Here is a 17,412-nt window from a genome sequence, read left to right as displayed (position 1 = left end):
AACTACGCCAAATATAATGTCTCATGGAAAACCAGACATCTGGATGTTTCTTTTACTGGCAAATTTTGTAAGAAGAGTACCACTTAGCAAAAAAGCAGAAATCACCTAAGTGCTACAGAAAACTTCTTAAAAACACAGCTTTCTTCTCTTCTCAGGTAGCATCTGGCTTACCACATTCATAAAGGTTTCTTAATGTTCAATCAAGCCTTTCTTAAATTAAAAATGAACTTTTCCTCAGTATTTGTAGGAATATTAGTTGATGTTTAAAATATATTGGTATCTTTAGGTATACAATACAAATGTTTATGGGAAAATGTCACTGTTGATGTTTTATTATTAATATCCTTAGGGCAAAAAAGATTCCACAAAGAAATAGCTGCATGTGCAATGGAAAGAATGTGTGAAAGAACTCTGTGGGGAAATAAAACCAAGTTCAAAGTTTCTTGAATTTGAAAGCTGAACTTCAGAAAAAGTTCACTAAATCATAATCCAAATAAATAAAGGGGGAATAAAGCAAACAATACAAACATAAAAGTTATGTTCAGGATCATAGATGTAAATTTAAGAGCTAAAACTGTAATATTCTTGGAAGAAAACACTGAAGATAAATCTTCACGACCATGGGTTATGCAATGGTTTCTATGAAAATACCAAAAGCACATGTAGTAAAAGAAAAAAATAAACTGGACTACATCAAAACTAAACTCTTTTGTTCTACACATGCTACTATCAAGAAAGTGAAAAGATATATAGAATGGGAGAAAATATTTGCATATCATGTATCTGACATAGGACTTATATCCAGAATAAATAAGCAACAACTGCAACTCAACAATAAAAACACAAATAACCAATTAAGAAACAGGCAAAGGATCTGAATAGACATTTTCAATACACAAATGACCACTAAATACATGAAAAGATGCTCATTATCATTACCCATCAGGAATATATAAACAAAACACACAATGAGATACCATTTCATACTGACTAGGATGGTTATAACCAAAAAGACAGACACTAAGTTTGGTGATGATGTGGAGAAACTGATGGAGTTTTTCAAAAAAACTGGCAGTTCTTCAAACGGTTAACATAGAACTACCATATGACCCAGCAACTCCACTGCCACATATATCCCAAAGAGAAACTATAACAAATGTCTACACAAAAAATAGCACATGAAGTTCATGGAAGAAAAAAAGCAGAACACAAATGTTTGTCAACTGATAAAACGGATAAATAAAATGTGGTATATAGAATACTATTCATCAATTAAAGGAATGGAATACTGGTATACTTTAATATGGATGAACCCTGAAAACATTACGCTAAGTAAAATGAGGTAGTCACAAAAGACCATGTATGTAGGATTCCATTTACAGACATGCCCAGAACAGGCAAATCCATACAGTCAGAAAGCCGACTCACGGTTGCCTAGGGCTGAGAGGGATTTGAGGGAAGGGTTGGTGGGGGGAATGGGGAGTGACTGCTAATAGATACAAAATTTTTGGAGGACAAACATGTTCTAAATTAGACTGGTGATTGTTTTACAATCCCATTAACATACTAATAAACAGTGAATTTTAAACTTTAACTGGGTGAATTGAATGGTATGTGAATTGTATCTCAATAAAGCTAAGAAAAAGTTAGGTACCGATTTCTATTACTTACCGTCTATTTTTTTATTTTAATTTTTTTTTTATTGGGGAATATTGGGGAACACTATGTTTCTCCAGGGCCCATCAGCTCCAAGTCATTGTCCTTCAGTCTAGTTGCGGAGGGCGCAGCTCAGCTCTAACGCCAGTCACCGTTTTCAATCTTTAGTTGCAGGCGGCACAGCCCACCATCCCATGCAGGAATAGAACTGGTGACCTCGTTGAGAGCTCGCTCTCTAACCAATTGAGCCATGCAGCCTGCCCCTCTGGAAGCTCAGCAGCAGCTCGTTGTCTTCAATGTAGTTGTGGAAGGTGCAGCTCATTGGCCCATGTGGGAATCGAACCAGCAATCCTGTTGTTCAGAGCTCACGCTCTAACCAACTGAGCCATCCGGCTGCCCTACTTACCATCTTTAATCTACCCTGTTTCCCTGAAAATAAGACTTAGCTAGACCATCAGCTCTAATGCATCTTTTGGAGCAAAAATTAATATAAGACTCGGTCTTATTTTACAATAAGACCAGGTCTAATATAATATAAGACCGGGTCTTATATTAATTTTTGCTCCAAAAGACGCATTAGAGCTGACTGTCCGGCTAGATCTTATTTTCAGGGAAACACGGTATGTGAAAATACTTGAAGCTGAAGCAGGACTATTACTTAAGATGTTAATTCCAAAACCCCTGGCTTTATAGAAGTCAGGCTATTTGAATATGACTTTGAACTAATTACTTACAGACACTGGCAGGGGGTCCTGTGTATCTTTATGACTCACTAGCTGAACATTACCATCTTCGTAATAATGAACCTATTAGGAGGAGAAATTACACAAACCAGTTATAGGTAGCAGCCTCAAGGTCTCACGACTCAGTAATCACATCAATGCAGATGACGACCATTTCAGCTCTAACCTAACTTTTCTGCTGAACTCAGACCTTTCAAACCCCAGAGTCTCTCCCCTTAGCCTTGTGAGGAGACTAGTCAGCAGGTCCTGCAGTTACTCAAGAAGCCCTCCCCTGCCTGACTGCTGGACGTTTTAACCTCATAGATCTACTGGTATCTAAATGCAAGATTTCCAAAATCAAGCTCGCAACGTTTCCTTCCCAACACTGCTCTTCTTTTGTGTATTTCCGCCAATCATTGAATTCATCAAATTCAAAGACATAAATTTATTCAATAAACACTGAGTGATTACTATATATGCCTCTTACTAAGGTTCTAGGGACACGTAGCTTTTAAAAAGATGGTTCCTGATCTCATATTTCAAACACAACATATTAAGTAAGAGGTATGTAAAAAGTACATCAGCAATACTCTAGACTCTGAGTGTTAAAAAAGAACTTCAGAAAAGAGACAACACTGCACTTGGATTTAGCAAAATGACTGACAAATCAGATAAGATAAGGAAACAGCTTCGAGAACAGCATTCTTAGGAAGGCTTGGAGGTACTTGTGGATGGCCTGATAGTGAGGTCAGGGAGGGAGAGAAGTGGCTGGAGAAATGTATATAACAGGAAAGAAGCCAGCTTTGGGCCTTGCATGCAATGCAAATATGTCAGGACTATCTAGTAGGTGAGAATGTACTGCTAGAATGGTCTTAAGTAGGCAAATAATACATCCAGATTTAAATTTAAAAAATCATCTTTCTTGATGGCAATGCGAAAAAATGGATTAGGGGACAGCAAAGGGTCTAGCAATTCAACAAAATAAAGTAACAATCATATGCCAGGCATGATGCTAAGTGCTGAAGACAGAGTGGTGAACCAGACAAGCCCAGCTCTCAACAAGCTTTGGTCCACAGGGACACCATTTTAGAAATTATTCACATGACAGTTGAGGCCTAACTGAAGGAAAGAATAATGTTAACAAAATGGCTACCATTCATTAAGCACTTTATGTCTGTCTTGGTTCTATCAATTTTGCCCACATTATCTAATACCTTTAAACAACCCACATGAGCTTATTTATTATGGCTGTTGTTTTACCTGATGAGGAAACAAACAAAAAGAGCTTAAATGACTTTCTGATGTCACACAACTAAAAGCTGGCAGAGTTGGGATTCAAACTCAGGTAGTTTGGTTTCAAAATTCATGCTCTTAACCTCATTTCCTGAGCCCCTAAGAGATAGTCACAAAGACACATAAGTAACAGGATATAGACCAGAAATGAATATTGGAGTCAGATGACAGAGCAGTCACGTCTGATTCATCTTTATTCCTCTTCGCACATCTTTCATGATATTTGATCAATAAATGTATTGAACAAATGTGTGAACCAAGACAGAAACAGGTTAGTCAGTATTTCCTGTAACTTATTTAGTAATATCTATATTGAAATACATAGTCTTAGCTATCAGATATTCTTCTAGATAAACATTTGAGCTCATATTAAAATTCAAAGAATTCAGTTCTAATAGGTTTCATATAAGAGCCAAATATGAGTATAGGAGATACTTAAAAGATATGTACTATGTACATATATTAATATATACATATAAGTACATGTTTACACATCTAAACACACACGTTAATATTATACTTCAGCCAACTCCACCCAGCTGAGAAGAGAATGCACAACTCCACCTCAAAAGGTGCTTACATCAACAAACTGTATGAAGAGCAGACCAAATGGCAGCATCTAATTTTAGCTGTGCTTTTAGAATTTGTCAGCTATCCTCCCAGATTTTTGATGACTACAGAATGAACTACAATGTTATTTAAAAGATGAAGTGCTACTTATTCCCATTACCTCAAAACAAAGATCTGAAAAGAAATGGTTATTCTGTATCATGAAAATATAAACTTAAGAATCAGTTATTTTCCCATTCAAAACCATCTCAAGATGACTAAACAAATTCTTTTTATTTCATACCTGAATTTTCAAGATGCCAACCACCTGAGTGGTTGAAGGAGTAATTGTAAACTTCCACTCTGATCTCCAACGACCATTCCTTAAAAATAAAAACAGCAGCTGTAGATAAGGTAGGGAAAATAATTTGAATAAATTTCAAGTTCCAGATTTAAATCTAACGCTGCAGTTTGAGAATGTGGGGGATGGATGCTGGACATTCATTTTCTAATCACTGAAATATTCAAAAGAATCAAAAGGTTAAGTTCAGTTATGAGCTACATATAACTGAATCTTCATCCTACTGATAAAAAAGGACCTATATAATGGAGGCAACTTCAGAATTCAAATCCTGAAGCTTAAAATACATTTGAAAACTAAGTACCAAATAATTCAAAAAGAATGGATAGTAAAATATCATTCTTAAGGAGGTTTTGATATCTGGAAAGAGAAGGGCTATAAATATAAAGAGTTATAAGCATCAGATTTTTTTTCTTTTCCAATTTTAGGTTTAAAGTTTTCATATAATAGGCACATTCTCCTTCTACTTTCTGAAATGATTTTCAGTATACAAATAAATACATATTCATCACAGTAGCAAATTGTGACATTACAAACAAGCAACAGGTATGTTATCATTTTTGTCTCCCAGATAATGAACTTCTTTTTCTAACAGCCTTTTCATAGCAACTCCTTTTCTTTTGATCTCTCCTTGCTCTTTGCATGCTAAAGACATTCTGATATGCAAATTTATACCTGTTATTTTTTTTCTTTGCAAACAGCATATATTTCTAAAATAGTCACAGGGCTAATGGATCACTTTCCTGGCTTTGATATAAAATTATTTCTGGGTTCCTTCTGATAATTCAGTCTAACCAATCATGAAAATCTGTAGAATGATGGTATGGTATTCTTATCATTAAAAGTTAACATTTAAAAAATACTATTATTAGAACAATGTATATATTCCACATACTAAAAGATAATTTTACAACTTGTCTTGATTTTTAGTGACTCATTCAAAAATTATCCATAGAAGCTTAGCTGGGAAGAATCTACGTTTATTCATTTCATTTCATGATTCCAAAATAAGTTATTCTTTTTATTTAGGTATTAATATCAAGCATTAGTGAGTTCTAAGAATATAAATTTCTGATTTATTATGATAATATGCGTATATCACAACTGACTGTAAAAAGAAATTCCAAATCAAGTAATGGTGCCAATTTGAAAACTATTTCGTAAGATCCTTCCAAAGATATTACTCTAAGTAATAGTAAATGATATTGAGTACAGAGCACCCTTTCACTAATGGAGTAAACAGTCAAGACGTCCTACCCTTTAATTAATTATATTCTTCCCTTCTCTTCTAGTAATGCTGTCATTGCAAATATGTGTTCATTCAAACATTTGCTAAACCTCCAATACTGCCAGACATTAGGGAAACAGTAGAGACTATGAAGAGAATATCCCTAGTGAATCTATGGAACATCCATGACTAGTATCTTCTGATTTTTATTCTATCTCTATTTTAGGTAGACTGAAGTATATTTCTTTGTACCAAAATATTTAATTTAAATTATTGTGATATGTGATGTTTAGCACTTAGGAATATCATAATAATTTTGTCTTTTCCAAAAAGGGCAAATCATTTTTAACTTCAATTATATAATGTTCATAGTGGTAGTTTAGAAAAAATTCAGATATGTAGAGTGAAATAGTGACAATAGAAAACTCAAGAACAGAGAGCATCTTCATTTTACATATGCTTAAGCTCAAATAATTTGTGTTTTTGAAAACTAGTAAATTTACTAAACATTTCCAAGATATTTTAAAGTAAAACTTAGTAACAAGAATTTTCCTTTAATAGTAGTTCAACCAGATTGATTTCATCATACATATCATGGCACAAGTAGAATAAATTGTGATTTCGTGCAGATTTATTTCTTTAGGACAGTAGTACATTGATGTCACAAATTTTTAGGGCTAAAGTGGAGAAACTACATTTATATGAAGTTCAGAGAAGTACACCTTAAAAGGTGACTGCAGCCTGTCATGAAGGCATATGTTTACACAGGAACGGATTTTCCTTCAGTGGTAATGTATCTGCATTCCTCCAAACGTTCTTGGTTAACTTGGTAACCCTGCATTTATTTCTGAGATGGTTTAGGATGGGAGCATCCTTGGGCCCCAGACCAAACTGGTCCCCAGGGGTTACTGACATCTGTTTACTTTACCCTCGGTAGCACCCCCAACCAACCTGGCTAGCAAGTCAAAGACTAAGATACTTAAAAGGCAAATATTCTAACCATACTTACTCTGATGACCTTAGCGTGTATTAACTAAAAAGGGGATAAATGTAAAGATTTCATGTAATGTGGAACTTACGAAGTCTTGTCTAAGAATAAAAAGGTCTAACAACTTGTCAAAGATTAATAAGGCAAGTCAGTGTGTTGGGAGGCTAGACTTTTATAAAGAATAAGCAAATGAGTTGCACACAAAATGGTAAGACATGGCTGTAGTTTGCCTCACTGTATAAAGTATGTATTTATTCCCTCACACTGGCCAAGCACGCAAAAGGCAATCCAAATGAAAACATCTACTTCAGAGCGCCCAAGTTCACACACAAAAAACCATCGTTCTTCACTTTATAACCATCTCTGTCCTCCTGCCTAAAGTGAGTCCCATTCAGAAACACCTTCTAGGACGAAGATGTGGGCCAGCCAACCGGTCAGCTCGCAGGCACACGTATTCCCGTAGGATGCTGCTTGCTAGTCTCTAGAAACACTTCCCACTCCTGCGTTCTTTTCACTGAGTGCTGCTATCTTTAAATGATTAGGCTGATGATGAAGCAGATAACTGTCTTATATCAAAAAGCTGAAGTTTTATATTATGTTTAGATTGCTCTTAGTCAATCACACACAAACAAGGTACAGACCCAATCAATAAAGCAAGGACCTTTTATACAGAATATAAACAATGCCACAATTCCCCACTACACAAAATTTTAACTTACCAAAAGTTTTTTGCTTGGAACTGATGGCTTTCTATGCATGCAATAATGGTTTGCTGTCCATCTATTTTTTTACCATATACCTTGATGGGAAAACAAACACAAGAGTGAATTTAGGGAGCAGAACATCCATCTCTAAACATACATAAAACACTGAAAACTGTTCAGCGCTTTCAAAGGACTATGTTAAAGAAGACAAAACAAGTCATCAATCTAACACAGGAGCTAGAAAAACAAGTGCTCATATATGTACATCCAATCACAGATGCTTAGTGGATCATAAATGAAACGATAGAGTACAATGTACTGAATAAAACTGTACTCTAAAATGTTCATGAACATCCCAGATATACCACACTTTTCATTCCAAACACAAGTATCGTAAGAATTGTAGGTAATTTAAAGATACAGATGCCAATCTGGCTGTTTCCATGCAAATAAAAACTGGACCTAGATTATGATGATCACCTCTGTTGACTTCACAATCTTAGGGACGGCTATTTCTCTAGTCATTTAAAAAGGATCTGGCTGGAGGTGAGCAAATTACTTCCTATAACTAAGAAAGGTTGTTATGAGGATGCCTGTGACGGTCTGATGATGTTACTTCAGCTCTTGTTTGCTGCTTTAAAAATAGTGACTTCATGTTGTGTTCAACCCCGGGGAACAAATGAGGACTCTCTAGCTGAACCTAACCACTTTCTTTTTGAGTTATTCTTCCAAAATAATCCTAGTCAACAAGGTTGTAATTCATAGCACTTGTAAGGTATTTTGGTTATGCTGCTATATGTCTCAAATAATCATTGAGAACTAGATACTCAAGGGGACTACATGAATTTTTGTCCTAACCAAATTAACCAGGCTAATTTCAGACAGCGAAATGGGGTGCTACTGGTAATATTAATACTTCTGTTGGGACAGCAGGTATAAACCAGGATGTACGGTCACTTCAGGTTGGAGAGGTCCACACGGCCTTAAAAGCCACGCTCAGAAGCCTGACGCTATCTAAGCGCAGTGGGAATAATCTGAAGGACTGTAAGCACGGGGTTTTCATAATCTGACTGCGACTTCATAAGATCACTCTGGCTGTGGAGATCACAGAAGCACAGACAGACTGTGGGGGACTGAAAACCCTATCTGGGTCAAAGAATGTTACGAAAGAAAAAAAAAAGCAATCCTACTTTCTAACATTTTATCCTGAAAACATGAAAACAGGTTAAACTTATGAAAGAACATTAAAAAAATAAGAAATTTGATTGTGAAACACACAAATAAATGATTTCGCTTCCAAATAATTTTATTTGTTTTAAGGTCTCATAACTTAATGAAATAAGCTTGATCTAAACTTATTGAGATGAGTCATGAACATGAGTTGAAAAAAATCTCATCATAATCATCCTCTTCTAATCAATGTCTGAAAATTCCTACTTGAATTTAACTCAAGGTAACAACCATTTTTTCCATTTTGGGCTATCAAAATATATTTACTATTTAGGGTTTCTTGAAAAAAGAACCATTGCTAGACTTATTTACTTCAAGAAAAAAATGAATGGCAAGTTATAAAATGTCAGTTCTGTAAGTTACTATAAATTTTATAAAAACACTGCCACATTTACATAAGACCAAAGAAATGATGACTTACAGTGCAGACCCCATTCGGATAATGTTCTTTTACATAAGCTCGCAGAGCAGTTTCTACTGAAGTTCTCCACGATTCAATTGCATTTTCTGCTTCATACGGTCTTGGATCAGTTGCTTCCTTTCTTAAGTGATCAAATTTGAAACAGATTCTGTTTTTTGGATCCAAAAACTTTCCATTTCCCAAGTCACCATGTTCTGTTATCAATACCTTCAATGATACAATAAATTTTGGGAAACAAGTATTTAAAATAGCATTTCAGTACTGACATATTAGTATACCTTCACTTAAGACTTTTCCTTAAAACTGTAAAGTAATTCTACTCCCAACAACTGGTTTAACTACAGGGCACAACTAGAATACTTCAAATGAGTCGACTATACAGACAATGAGGTTACTCTTATTCGGCTTAGATCAGTGGATTTGATCTAACAGAACTTCCAACTATCCAGGGAAAGAAATGCATCTCCTAACATACTGCTGGAGTCAGTTGGTTTTTTTTTTAGAACTATGAATAGTTACTTTTCCTGTTACTAGTCTCCAGTTCCTCAAACATCCTTTGATGAGAATATTTATAAGAATGGTTTCAATCCAGTGAGACTCCTCATCAGTGTGTCTACATTGCTCCTGGGCTCACAATCTCAGCTTCTGTGAAGTGCCTCTTTCTTGTTTGTGTAAGCTAATCATTGACAGTTGTTTTCAACTGACTTCCAAATTTTTAAAAATGTAATTTATTCGTTTATGTACATTTATATTACACATGCAGAAATTTGACATTTTGTGCTTTATTAAAAAAATTTCCATTTTCCTTCCCTTGTAACTCTCCCAATTTTTGACTCCTCATTCATGACAGGACATAGCCACCCCTCTGATAAGTTTCAGTCACATAATCCTACATAGATAAATATATATACACATCAATGTACATACATACATGCATGCAGGGTTCTTGTTTGGGTCATTGTTTTATAATAATGAATAGAATAAAAGTGCATGCACACACCTATTTTTCTGCTTCTGGCTTTTTTCAACATAAATACCCTACAGGAACCCTTCCCAGTTAACTGGTACACCTCTCACCATTCTTTTTAATGGTTGCATAATATCCCACGATGTGACTATAGCATAATTTATTCTGTCATTCCACTACTGATGCACCATCTCTTTATTTCCAGGCTGTTTTCTTTCAGAGGGGAGGGATAGGCACATTAAAAATGTTGAAATAATTATTATTGTACATATATTTTAACATACTGATATTTTTGTCTCCTTTGGATGCTTCCACTTCTCTTGGATAAATTCCCAGCAGTGGCGACTGGGGTATAGGGTTTATATATATTAAATTTAATACATAGACTGCTTTCAAAAAATGGCTGTAACAAACTGCATTTCTATGAACAATATAAAAGATAATGTTTCCCTTCATATTATCTCAATCAATAGGCATACAATTCTTTTCTCAGTCTGATGGGCATGAAATATATCCCATTACTTTAATTATATTTCTTTGACTTCCTGATAGAGCTAAGTATCTTTTCATGTTTTGTGGGCCATTTGCTCTTCTGTGAGCAAATATCCTTTAATATTTTTTACCATTTCTTTTTAAAATTTATAAGAGTCCTTTGTTTAAAGCATCTGCTTCATTCTACAGTTAACATAATTATTATGTAGCAAAATGTCCATCTTTTCTTTCATAGTTTTTGGGTTTCCAGTTTTAAGATGATCTCCCGTGCCCTTATCTTGTATATGTGGACTCTTTTCTCCTAAAATTTTAGTTATTTTACAAATTTTTAATCCACCTGAAATTTCTGTATATTGTATGACAGAGGTCCAACTTTTTCTTGACAGAAACCAGTTGTGCCAATATCTTTTATTGCATGTCTGTTTAAATTACAACCTTGTCATGTATACAAATTTTCATATTTCGAGATTAAATCCTGGGTCTATATGCTGCTCTACTGATCTATTTGTCTACTCTATACAATACCATCCTGATTTGACTTTACATTGGTTGTAAAGGATCTTCTGCTGTCTAGTAAGGCATTCTCTCACTGTTCTTACTCTTCTTACATTTTTCTTGCTTTTTTTTTAAGCATGTATGTTTTTTATACAAACTTTATGAAAATTTTGACCAATGAAGTTATCAGGATTCTAATCAAACTGCATTAAATTCATATTTTCATTTATAAAATTTAACTTTATATCTCAAAATGAAATGTGATGTGCCTTTCTACTGTACAGATCCTTTTTTATGTGTTTCAAGAGGACATCCACCATTTTCTTCATAATACTGTTTTTTTCTTCTAAAGGTTATTTCTAGGTTAATGTATAGTTTCACCACTATTTAAAATGAAACTCCTCCCCCTCCAACCATTTCTAGTTTAAAGTACTTACTTGCCACAATAAAGGAAAGCGAATGAGTTTTATATACTTACCTTAAATTCAGTCACCTCATAGAATTCTTTTAAGTTCAGTAGTTTCTTATGGCTGGGAAGCTAATTTTACCAAAGTCTCTCAGTATTTCTAAACCAATCAATCAATCAATCAATCAATCAATCACCTAAGAGTGTTCTCTTCTTTTTCAAAGGTTTAAAAGTTTTCATTCTTTTGTCATATCTGCTACACCTCCACGATATTAGATTAATAGTGATAAGTAGCCATTCCTAGACAATTTTCTATTTTAACTAAAATTGTATTTGTAGTTTATGATATTTACTATTGGTTTTTGTTAAACAATCTATTATAATTAAGAGTTTTTCTATTCATATTTTACTTCGGGTTTTTGTAATGAGAACTAGCTGCTGGATCTTCCAAATTCCTTTTCACTGTCTATTGATATATCATAAGGTTTTCCCTTTGGATACATTCTAGTTAGTCTTGGCATATTTTTTTTTTTTGATATACTCATATTCCTGGATTCTATTTGCTAATATCTATTTAAAATTTTCAATCTATAGTCATATGTGAGATTACTATAGAGTTTCTTTTTGTTTTATTTTTATTAGATTTAAGTATTAAAATTATGCTATGTTCATAAAATAAGTTTGGGAGCTACCAACATTATAAAAAGATGCCCGAAACTAAAATAAATAAGTAAATAAAAATAAAAGGATGCATTCCCTGGACCCAGCAAATCTTCTTTCAGGGATTTATCTTAGTAAGACAATAGTCAATGTGCCCAGAGATACAAAGATGTTTAATACAGCATTGTTTATAACACTAAAAAAATTAAAAAATGAAAAAACACACAGAAAAACAAAATCTCACAAGAGAAAGAAAATAAATTTAGATTAATAAAATGAAGCACTATGTAGTTTTTTATGTATGTGTATACACACATGCATCTCTCTCTCTACATAAGCTTATGCTTTCCTTTCAGTTACAAGTCATCTTTTGTCTAGTCGCTTTTCGTCCTGCAACTAAAAGACTACACGTTACACAAGGAATAATGACAAATATAACCTTTGCTATATTGATAATTAGCTACTAAGAACTAATTGTTACTACTCTTATGTTCTACTTACCAGTTCCTTCTTCATATTGTTTTACATAAATTGTGCTTCACAAGCACAGTATGAATTAATACAATCACTGTTCAGTTACTAGTTAACACTAAACCAAAAAAGTAAGAATGCTAGTGACCTTTTGTGGTTTTTCTTAGCTTAGCAATTCTAATTCGCACTTTGGAAAAAAAAGATTTAATAATTACTAAATGCTAAGTTACTCACATGAAGAATTGTAGAATTCCAGAGCAACCAAATTATGATATAAATCTTACTAATATATATTCTAGATTTTGGATTAATATAGGATTGATTTTTTTTTCCTATAGAAAACAAGAAAATAGATTTAAAGTAATTATTTTCCAAAATCTTAAAAGAATTATATTTGAATTTCTAAAAGGAACTTTCAGCTAATAGCATTATTGGTTTCAACAAAAGAAACTAAATTTTCTATTACTTTGCCTGTAAGTGGCTATGATAAAAGTGAACACTTTTTTATCTTTTAAACACACCACTTCATAATTCTTGCAGGATAATAATAACCATTATAAATGAAAGAATAGCTAGATCCTGTGTTTACATGAAACATACCTGATCCTCATAACCTTCAATTTTTACTGGAGTAAACTGGTCCAGGTTGTACTGCGCAAATGCACTAAAAAAGAAAAAGGTCAATTACTTAAAATTACTTACTTAATACCCTTAAAAAAAAAATCACAGTCAATTCACCTGTCAATAAAAGTCACATGGCAAGTTAAATAAAATTATAACTCTCTATTAGTGATCTTATATTAACTATAAATATTATATAGGTATGGCTATTTTTAAAACTGACGAATGATACCAGCTTTCAATGTTTAGCAAAAGAAAATTAAATCAGTAAATATAATTAATCTTTTCATTCAAACCCTTGAAAGTAAAGGTTAGCCATCTGTAAGATACACATCCAATTATGTAATGTATGACAGACCAGGAAACAAAGTAGTTGCTATGAGAGATGCAAAGAGTAACCAGACAGACCCTACAGTCAAAGGGCTTACAGCTGAATAGGAAAGATAGACAAACATAAGACAAAGTAGAAAGTACAATAAGAGAATGACCAATAAAGCACCATGAATAACACATATATTTAAAAAAATATATTTTAAGAAGAAAAGAGAATTAGATGTTATTTCATAATGGATGTAATACTGAGAAATGGCCTTGAAATAAGGGGTAGGATCTGTGGTCTTGTAGAAACTGGAGGGATGTGAAGAAAAGAATATTTCAATTAGAGTGACCAGGATGAGCAAAACACATGAGAAGATAGGTTAGGTCCAACATCACAGAAAGCACCAAGCTCAATGCCTGGCACGTAGCAGGTGTGTAGTTAGTTTACCAAAGTGAATTGCAAGGCTTGAAAGATGGAATAATTACTTCACTTGGGAGGCAAAGCATAATCACAAAAGCTTTCTGAGAAAGGAGAACACAGAGCTACTTTAAAGATTAATTTGGCAGTAGTGTGTATGACAAATCGGGAAGTGAAGCAACTACAGCTAGAAATAGCAGTTACGTTATTGTTAGGCAAACATCCACGTTAGAACTGCTGAGAGTCTGAACTAGGAAACGGTGATGAGATGAATTCAAGAACAAAGCCTCTCTCTATTCTCATGAGTAAAGAATAATATGTTATGTAACTACATAATACACTTGTAGGAAAAACTCTCATCGTACAAATGATTATCTAAAAATACATAAAGATCATACTGTATTTTATAAAACCTATAACCTGAGAAATTTATTCCACTTACCGTGTTTCCCCCAAAATAAGACCTAGCCAGACAATCAGCTCTAATGTGTCTTTTGGAGCAAAAATTCATATAAGACCCGGTCTTATTTTACTATAAGAACAGTTTTATATAAGACCAGGTATAATATAATGTAATATAATATAACATAGTATAGTATAGTATAGTATAGTATAGTATAATATAACATAATACCGTGTCTTATATAAGACCCAGTCTTACACTAATTTTTGCTCCAAAAGATGCATTAGAGCTGATTGTCTGGCTAGGCCTTATTTTCGGGGAAACATGGCAACAGAAAAGACATTGAGAATTTTAAAATTTAGGAATATATCTCTCAATCTAATCTCCTTGGGAGCTTTTCATGTTATTCTGGATGGTAAGATGTCTACTGAATTTTCAGGTATTAGCTACTCAGTCTCTCCAGAAAGGAATATTTGGTTGATCAAAGTATTACTCAATTAATAAAAGACTAGAAAATGTAAAAATAGCAAATTAGAATTCAGTTTCTAGCTGTTAAATTCCTAACACTGCATTGTTCAAAAAAGATGGGAGTAAATATAGAAATGCATGAAGGAGCTAGAGAAAGAAGTATCTATCCACTTATGATTTTCTTAATTCATTAAAACCACAATCTCCTTAGGAATAGCCTCACATAGCCAGGCAGTCATTAACCCTTAAATGAATCTATCTCAAAAGTAGGTATGAAATTAAATGTAAAGAACACACACACCAGAGTCATGCACTGCATAAGGATGTTTCGGTCAACGATGAACCACATATATGGTGGTGATCCGTAAGATTACAATGGAGCTGAACTTCCCTATTGCCTAGTAAGTTACAGCACAGCGCGTGACTCACACGTGTGGTGATGCTGGTGTCACAAACCTACTGAACGGCTAGTCTTATAGAAGTATGGCACATCCAACTATGTACAGGACATAACACTTGATAGTAATAATAACTAACTAGGTTACTGGTTTATGTACCAGTATACTATGCTTGTAATTGTTATTTAGAGTGCATTCTTCTACATATATAAAAAGTTCCATGTAAAACAGTACGCGCAGTTACGCCAGCAGCCTCATGTCTCTCATTTACCGTGTCTCTTGACTGCCTCGTTTTCTCCCCTGCCTGACTGACTCTCCTGTTGTTTGTACAGTACCATGCTGTGCAGGCTTGTATCCGAGGTACAATGGGCTATACCACCGAGGCCTATGTTAGCACACTCTGGTTTTTGCACAAGGATGAAATTGCTTATCGATGCATTTCTCAGAATGGGCCCTTGTTGTTAAGTGGCCCATGACAATATTCTAAATCACTTAGAATTACTGGAAAGTAAAAGACACATTTAAATATAAATATGGATACAGACGGCCAGATGGCTCAGTTGGTTAGAGCATGAACTCTCAACAACAGAGTTGCCAGTTCAATTCCCACATGGGATGGTGGGCTGCGCCCCCTTCAACTAAGATTGAAAACGGCAACTGGACTTGGAGCTGAGCTGCGCCCTCCACAACTAGACCCAAGGACAACAACTTGGAGCTGATGGGTCCTGGAGAAGCACACTGTTCCCCAATATTCCCCGATAAAAAAATTAAATAAATAAATAAATAAATAATACAGATAGTAATTTGGTTGTAGGCCTTTTACTGTCTATAATAACAAAGTCCATCTATCTATAATTTGGGAGTGAGGGAAGAATACGAAATCTAAAAAGGAGACAATAAATATGAAATAGGTAAAATTTTATCTTAAATGCTCAAAGTAAGTTAAATAGGTCACAGTTACACAGTATAGTGGAAAAAAGGTACTTACTAACCTATGAAGTCAGAATACAGAATATCTATGTTTTGTTCAAACTCTGTATTAGCTAGTGTGAGCACCATTTACCTCATCTACAAAAAAAGGGGGTTTGGACCCAATTGACTTCCCAAGTCCCTTCCAGTTCAGAAAACTTATTCCATCCACCCACTCACCACCTGCTCACCCAACCCTCCATCTATACAAATATTTAAGTGTAAAACACTCTACTAGAAACAGTGAAACACTAATTTCTCTGCTTGTAGAGTTCTGTAGCCTAATTCATTTCTAAGTCACCTGTTTTTGTATTTAGATTTTTATACCCTTTACTATTAGCGATTCACCAATCACATCTTAAACTCTCACAATGTGCTTCCCTCAGTTTGGCTACATTATTTCCATTATTTACTATTCGAATCCTATTCATTATTTAAACTCAGCTCAAAATCCAACTCTAAATAGAAATTAAAGATTTCTTCCTTTGGGATTTCCTCCAAAAGCCTTTGATATACCTCTATTAAGATAGCGTTTTATTTCATTTGGCCTGATATTGAATATATCTGACTCCCCACTGGAAAATCCCTAAGAGGCTTATTTATCTCATCATCATAGTGAAGTCTGACATTCCTACATCTGTTGAATAAAAGGCTATTTCTGGATACTTCGAAGTATCCTAGAATTGAGAGTACCAATTCTTTAGTATGTATGTCTAATTTTACGATGAAACATACTGAATTTGTGTCATTTGGCAAAGAAAGATGTCCAATTAGAACCACTCTTCAGAACAATAGCTAGGTATTTTCCCCTTACAAAAAGACAGAAAAGGGGAAAAAAACGAGGGTTAAAGCAACAGGGAAAAGGTGGAAGAAAGGAGGAAAAGAAGCACATATATGTGAGGAAGAGATGTACTGGTATAAAGAAATTCAATATAAAAAGTACAACTGAAGAAGAAATAGGACTATGGTTATTCACTTACTCTGGAGAAACTGCCACTCAGATACAGTCTCATGTTTTTACTATGCCTTCCAAGTTACATTACGCAGGTTTAATGGGCAGCCTCAATGTTAGGTGATAAACTATCTTGAGGGTAATACCAAATTTTGAGATATTTCAAAAGGAATTCAGAACCAAGTCTAGTGAACAACAGGGGTAACGCCATTTCACAGAGAG

At 34.2% G+C, this 17,412-nt stretch overlaps 1 protein-coding gene across 1 annotated transcript in view; it reads right to left on the bottom strand.

The window, feature by feature from the left end:
- The window catches only part of CAPZA2 (capping actin protein of muscle Z-line subunit alpha 2), a 47,766-nt gene that overhangs the window by 3,282 nt on the left and 27,072 nt on the right, over positions 1-17,412 (bottom strand). The window contains exons 4-8 of the mRNA XM_081038662.1: positions 13,244-13,307; positions 9,153-9,359; positions 7,517-7,596; positions 4,525-4,603; positions 2,391-2,462 (exon numbers count right to left, since the gene is read on the bottom strand). Of these exons, the coding sequence (XP_080894788.1) occupies positions 2,391-2,462; positions 4,525-4,603; positions 7,517-7,596; positions 9,153-9,359; positions 13,244-13,307 (502 nt within the window). The remainder of the gene's footprint in view (positions 1-2,390; positions 2,463-4,524; positions 4,604-7,516; positions 7,597-9,152; positions 9,360-13,243; positions 13,308-17,412) is intronic.

This window comes from Rhinolophus hipposideros, assembly GCF_964194185.1.
Source record: "Rhinolophus hipposideros genome assembly, chromosome: 25".
NCBI classification, from domain to species: domain Eukaryota; kingdom Metazoa; phylum Chordata; class Mammalia; order Chiroptera; family Rhinolophidae; genus Rhinolophus; species Rhinolophus hipposideros.
Note: the sequence above shows the minus strand (reverse complement) of the source record. Positions and strands in the feature narration are given on the sequence as shown.